This window comes from Phoxinus phoxinus, assembly GCF_949152265.1.
Source record: "Phoxinus phoxinus genome assembly, chromosome: 4".
Taxonomy (NCBI): domain Eukaryota; kingdom Metazoa; phylum Chordata; class Actinopteri; order Cypriniformes; family Leuciscidae; genus Phoxinus; species Phoxinus phoxinus.
This window is the reverse complement of record NC_136879.1, coordinates 1,475,493-1,482,245: the sequence shown is the minus strand read 5'-3', so window position 1 is coordinate 1,482,245 and position 6,753 is coordinate 1,475,493. Positions and strand designations below refer to the sequence as shown.

At 47.3% G+C, this 6,753-nt stretch overlaps 1 protein-coding gene across 1 annotated transcript; it reads right to left on the bottom strand.

The window, feature by feature from the left end:
* Positions 1–912: 912 nt before the first annotated feature.
* On the bottom strand, positions 913–5,820 carry LOC306996920 (uncharacterized protein). The gene is made up of 9 exons (XM_079609873.1): positions 5,063–5,820; positions 4,754–4,967; positions 4,061–4,645; positions 3,744–3,956; positions 3,485–3,648; positions 2,929–3,342; positions 2,562–2,824; positions 2,192–2,449; positions 913–2,075 (listed from the first exon to the last, which is right to left on the bottom strand). Exons 1-9 carry the CDS (start codon positions 5,645–5,647, stop codon positions 998–1,000), a joined length of 3,774 nt encoding a protein of 1,257 aa, XP_079465999.1. The 5' UTR covers positions 5,648–5,820; the 3' UTR covers positions 913–997.
* Positions 5,821–6,753: the final 933 nt, after the last annotated feature.

The following is a 6,753-nucleotide window of genomic DNA, read 5'->3' as shown; positions in this document are numbered from 1 at the left end:
ACATATTTTGTGATGTAAACAAATCAATATTCAAATAATTAACTCAAAATGTCACATGCTACATTTAAAGCTATATCAGTATTAACAGTGTATAACTGTAAATAACTCCCCCATCATGTTTCCCCTCCTTTTTTTGGAATCAATTATTTGAGAGACTACATCTGTGCAGCACAAGTGAATAAAACATATTCCAAATTGAGCATAGAGTGTTGGGTTTTGTGAATAAATATAAAATGATTCTGCAAGTAATTCTGTCTTTAGTTTTAACAATTACATTCAATGGATGACACTCACTGTCCTGGTATTCAAGAGGAAATTAAATAAAAACGTGAAGGCTGTTCTTGGCTCCAATAAAATTATTAAACTTTATTGTAACAGACAGACAAACGACATAGAGAGAGACAAGTAAAAGTGACAGCAACTATACACTCTTCCTCCAGACATCCAGTTGTACTTTTTCATTTATCAGCCTCTTCCGTGGCGGTTCCGCCCTTGACACTAGCTCCTCGTCCTCCTGGGCAGCTTTTTTCAGCTATTGGAACATGTCTCAATAAACGTAAACTATTAGAAATTGCTGTGAATCTATCAAATATGGCTTAAAAACAGATACAAATAGGATTGGTATGAATAATAATGCTTTGTTAATAACAAATTGTTTTGATAATAATTATGACCGCCGGTACATCTAGTAATAATAATGAGAAAAGAAGGAGAAAATGCAGATTAAATTATGTCATAAATAATAATTAAATACTGATTGGGCCAACAAGTTGCACACTCTTGCCAGGATTTGCACCTGGAGTCTCCCATCCAAAGGATGGACGTGTTACTATTACACCACAAGAGTTGTGTTTTTTTGTTTTTTTTATGTTTTTCTTTTTTTTGCTTGTTTTTTCTTTGCAAATGGTTTGAACAGTGAATGAGAACATATTTTCTTAAAATAAATAAAAAATATTATTATTACAAATATTAATAAAAAATAATGTCTTTGGTGTATTTACAAAGAGCTTCTCCACTCCTCAAGGGTCTGTCCAGATGCAGGGCAGTACCATTTTCCACGTACCTGTGAGTGTCCAGTTTGCTTTGATTTAGGTTGCCCACAAAGCTTACACTCATAGTGGTAGCTCTCTTTTGCCTTTCTCTTCTTTGGGGGCTCACCTTTCCTCACTCGCTCCTGGTTCTCAAGGGCTGCCTTGCGTAAACGCCATTCACGCTGGCGATTAAAGGGATCTAGTGCTTGGTGAGGGAACCTAGGTTGGTCAGGACAGTAGGAGGTGGATGACCAGCCCTGGGTGGATGCTGAGGGTGGTGGGTGGGTTGCAGGCCAGCCCTGGGTGGATGCTGAGGGTGGTGGGTGGGTTGCAGACCAGCCCTGGTTGGAGGACCAGCCCTGGTTGGATGCTGAGGGCGGTGGGTGGGTGGCAGACCAGCCCTCGGTGAAAGCTGAGGGTGGTGGGTGGGTGGCAGACCAGCCCTGGTTGGAGGACCAGCCCTGGGAGGATGCTGAGGGCAGTGGGTGGGTGGCAGACCAGCCCTGGGAGGATGCTGAGGGCAGTGGGTGGGTGGCAGACCAGCCCTGGGAGGATGCTGAGGGTGGTGGGTGGGTTGCAGACCAGCCCTGGTAGGATGCTGAGGGTGGTGGATGGGTTGCAGACCAGCCCTGGGAGGATGCTGAGGGTGGTGGTTGGGTGGAGGACCAAACATGAGAGTGTGCCAGGGGTGCCTGGTAAGAAGACCAGCTCTGGTAGTGTGTTGGGTATGGCTGGTAGGCAGAGGACCAGCTCTCCATACAGCTGTTTCGAGAGGAAGCAGCATCGTGTTTGGCAATATCTGCGTCTCCCCCACCTGTGTGTGGAATAGCAGGTGTTCTGGAACTGTGTCGCTGGCGGATTTTTGCCTCACCCTCACGGTTCTCAGGCTCCTGGAACTCCAAAAGAGTGTGTCCATGCTGAACTGGCTGTGATGGTAGGTCACGAACCTCCAGGAGGGATTTTTTAGCCACGGCAATCTGCTGTGGAAGCTGCACGCCCTGAAGTAAAGAATCCCGTTCAGTTCTCTTTTGGCGATCATGCAGCCTGCAGAGACAGAAATCAAAACACACAAGAGTAAATGTTTCAGTGTGTTAATTGTTAAAAATGTTGTTTAAATATGCAATTCAATCAATTTATGAAGATATTAAAGATTAACTCACCAGGAGGACACTGTGGTGTTGTTAATGTTTACCAGTACCAGGTCACTCCTGTCCATGATCTCTCTGCAGTCCTCAACTAGCTGCTTGATGTGAGAATATGCCATGACAATGGACTGGGGTATGGCAAATGTCCTCCCTTTATTGTCCTTGGGCCTATTTCTGGCTTCCTTGTACTCTTTGTACAGCTTGAGAGCAACACACTCTGAAATTCTGTTGTGGTCTGGTCTGTGAGCAGCCTGACCATGGACCATGAACAATCTGCAAATAGATGACCAGATCACATAGTGCTCACTATATATGCATGTTCACATATTGACATAAATATATTGATACAAATACTAAAGAATACAGTTATATGAAATGTAGATACCTTTCAGCTGCTTGCTGGCCTGGAGCAGAGCCACTGCGCTTTCTTGAAGCCCTCCAAGGTCCTGGCAAAGTTGTTTTTTTGCTCTTGAGGGTGTATCTGGTGGGGGTCTGGTCAAAGACACTTAGATGCGAGTATAACCTCAAAATCTCTGCCACTTCAGCATTGGAGAGTGCTGTTATAGTTCGGTTAAGCCCAACCAGGTAACCTGCCAAGGTATCAACTGCCTCCCATCCAGGAATCCCTCTGGCATCACACCTAGTGTCCTGTTACAATAATTGAATCAATAAACCCGATTTTAAACATCTGGTAAAAGAGCAAATATAAAGAAGCCAACATTTCCAATGGTGAAAAACATTATCCACTTTACCGGAGCTGGAGTGACGAGCCCACTTTCCTCAAATGGGGTGAGGACAGACCTGGTAGAGGTATCACTCTCAATTGGGGAGTGGACGGGCCCAGCAGAGGCATCTCTTTCGTCAAATGGGGAGTGGACGGGCCCAGCAGAGGCATCTCTCTCGTCAAATGGGGAGTGGACGGGCCCAGCAGAGGCATCTCTCTCGTCAAATGGGGAGTAGACGGGCCCAGCAGAGGCATCACTCTCCTCTAATGGGGAGTAGACAGGTCCAGCAGAGGCATTACTCTCCTCCAATGGGGAGTAGACGGGCCCAGCAGAGGCATCACTCTCCTCTAATGGGGAGTAGACGGGTCCAGCAGAGGCATTACTCTCCTCCAATGGGGACCTGGGATCTGGCCTGGGCCTAGGGCCACCGCTTCCAAATTGCTGAGGTGATAAAAGTATACACAGAATAAATAATAAATAATCTTTTAAAGGTTTTTTGTCCTACATTAAAAATGAACTGTTTATTAGTTTTCCAATATATATACTTGCATTTATATCTGATATACTGTTGACATAATATTACCTGCAATGTGAGGTCATGAGCCTGTGGTACGGTCACATCAGGACATTCGTCCTCGAGGTCTTCATCCAAGATCTCAGGCAGGATTTCACCAATACCAGTCTGCAGGCTCAGAAGATCTCCTCTGTTGGACTGTGCTAGAAGATATTCTACAGCAATACGCTCTCCTGCGATAAGTATTCACCAAGGGAAAAATTATTGTTTACTTGCCTACCATGTCACAGTATAGGTCTGATCATCATCAACAGCAGACTTTTCTTACCGGTAGGTTTCCCAGGGGGGATAAACTCTGGAAGAAGAGGTTTTCCCAACACTTTGTTGCTGAGCGCATTCACATTGGACATCAAACGAATGTTATACAGCTTTGTCCTGGATGTCTCAGTCATAGAAAGTGCTTGTGCTGACCGGTTTAAATTCCACCTTGACACCCCCTCAAGCATGTACATCTGAGTGTGCAATGCATTGCATCTCCACCCTGATGAGACAAAAAACAGGATCACCGATTACAACAAATTACAACAATATTATGTCAACATTCAATAGCAAAATATACCATATGTGTGTGAGGTTTTAACATGCCTGGAATGAAAGCACACTGGTGCTTATGAAAGCTTTCCAGAGAGGAGGACCCTCTGCCGCATCTTAGCACATCCAGTGTCTTCTCTCCTTTCTCCAGCCCTGACCCAATGTTTGTGTAAAGCTGCACTCCTGGAGGATCCTGGATGCAGGCAAGGTGCTTTTGCTGTACCTCCCACACTTGAGACATGCGTTCGTGGTTAATAAGGTGCAGCCCAGTGCCGTCCACAAGGTGCCACATGGAGTCAAGAAGACTTTTGATGAGGGCACGTGTCTCCTCCACTCCCCGGGTTTTCCTGCGGCAGTGCTTGGCTAGCTCTTTAGAGCTGATGCTCGCCAACACCTGGGCATCTGTTGGCTCGTGGCCCTGATGCTTTTGCCTCAGCTCTGACCGCTTCGCCTCTTTCAGATGACAGATGTCCTGGTAATCCCACTCAAAAATGCAACTCGACAATTTCGAGCAGAATGTACCATACAGTGGATGGTGTTCCGTGGTGAGACCGTTGGTGAATCGCCTCATAAAGTGGAATACATCCAACCGCACAGTGGACGTCCATGGCCGAAACCAATGGAGAACTGGGCTCACTCCTGTGTAAATTCACAAGATCATGAATACATTTTTTTTTTGGTTTGTATTGTCACCAACTGCCTTAATTTGGCAAAAAAAAACATCAACACAAATTACAGGTAACCCACCTCTATCACTGCAACAGTCTCTATCCACATAGATGGCGGCTGGCTGTGGCTCACCAGCATCCCTGTATCTTTGGACGATCCCTTGGCACAGGTCATCCAGCCCAGCCCCCTCGCCGGTTGTGAGGACAGAGTTGAGGACCTGACCATACTCGTTCCCCACATTGGACATCCATGTTGCCGTGTTCTCAATCCCCCCAGCCAGTTTTTTGGTCACCTGTTATAACAAAAGTATATACATCATTAGCATATGTATTCTTATCAAACCCTAAAATAACAAATGAGCTCAAGCTTATATAGGTTTACATTTACCTTCTTAGTGGAATCGAGCTTCAGAATTCTGCCAAATGTTGAAGTGATGACACCTTTGAGTTCATCAAGGTGACCGACAACATCGTTGGCATGCACTGTCTCGAACCACTGGGCCAGGGGCAAGGGAGAGTAGGGTGGTGGCGGGGGATAAACAGCCTGGGACTGCTTCAGGCAGGATCTCTTGTGAATTTCACAATCTGTGAAATAGTCACAGGATCTCCTAGCCCACTCCTCACTGTGTGCCTCTTGAAAGGCCTGCTGCAGGTAACTGGAGCTATTCCCTGCTGTTCTAGGACGCAAAAGTGTCACACATTTTCTGTCCAGTGCCAAATGTGTAGTCAACACAGCAGGGAATTTGTTGCGGTTAGAGGGGTCAAGTTGCTTTAAAATGTCACTACTCCAAGGACAGACAGGTTGTTTGCACTGGCTGCACCTTGGGTAATCTCCCCCTATTAAATAGTACTTGCTATCCACATCAATGACCTCTCTGACCTTGGTGTAAATGCCAGAGTGGTGCATCTTTCGGTTGCACAGAGTGCATTTCAAAGGGATGCCCCACATGCGCATTGGTGCCCACAGGAACATCCTCTGTCGAAAGTAATCATGTGGGTTTGGAGGTGCCACAGATCTGATTGGGCTTGGGGGGTGGTGCCAATTCTCCCTGACATTCTGTCTCAGCTGCCCACTTGCCTCATAGAGGATGTGGGCAATCCACTCCCGATCACCTGGCTTGATGACCCGGAGGAACGGCTTTGGCAAAAACCTGGCCCGGCTTACCTCTGGAAAGCGCAGAGGGACTGGGAGCCCTGGTACTGCTGGAGGAGGAGCAGAAGCAGGAGAAGGAAGAAGTGGTGTGCCACTCTGAGTCGCTGGTGCCATCTCAGATAGTGTGGAAGGGGTAGGAGCAGGAGCAACTTGGAGACGGATGGTTGGTGTCGTCTCCTGGGCTGTGAGGCAGACTGGAGCTGGAGCATCTCGGGGAGAGACGATTGGTGTCGGTGTCATCTCTTGGGCTGGGGTAGTGGAGGGACGGGCTAAAGGGGTTGGAGGATAAATGTTTGGGAGGTATGTGGGAGATTTTATGACATGACACTTCTCAAGGTGCTCTGATAACCCGACAGCACCCTTGGCCTTTGTGCCACAGTGCTCACACTGCTCTTGGACATGGACGTCTGACAGGTGCTGAGTAAACTGGTCAGAGAGCACTTCCTGAGCACAAAGGGAGCATGTCATAGTATTACCACCGCTCCCTGTCTGCTGTGGACCTGCTGCGCTCCCTGTCTGCTGTGGACCTGCAGCGGTCCCTGTCTGCTGTGGACCTGCAGCGGTCCCTGTCTGCTGTGGACCTGCAGCGGTCCCTGTCTGCTGTGGACCTGCAGCGGTCCCTGTCTGCTGTGGACCTGCTGCGCTCCCTGTCTGCTGTGGACCTGCAGCGGTCCCTGTCTGCTGTGGACCTGCAGCGGTCCCTGTCTGCTGTCCTGACTGGGGTAAACAACATTTTGTATTTACTCTCTATATCCTCTTATCCTCTAAATCACACAAAACTCTGCATCAATACAAGTCATTTGGAGAATCAAGCACATACAACGAAGAACCAGCCATGGGGAACAGCTGTAGAGGAAGCATTTGTCAGCATCTTTGTCTCACATCATATTTTTAAGGATTCAATGACATTACTTACATCATGGTAG

Excerpts from the sequence above, each read along its gene's own strand:
- LOC306996920 (XM_079609873.1), bottom strand. The coding sequence starts at position 5,647 with ATGTTCCTGTGGGCACCAATGCGCATGTGGGGCATCCCTTTGAAATGC. Across the intron at positions 3,957-4,060 it reads CCAGTGTGCTTTCATTCCAG|GGTGGAGATGCAATGCATTG; the intron begins GCATGTTAAAAC and ends TTGTCTCATCAG. Across the intron at positions 3,649-3,743 it reads CCCCCCTGGGAAACCTACCG|GAGAGCGTATTGCTGTAGAA; the intron begins GTAAGAAAAGTC and ends TACTTATCGCAG.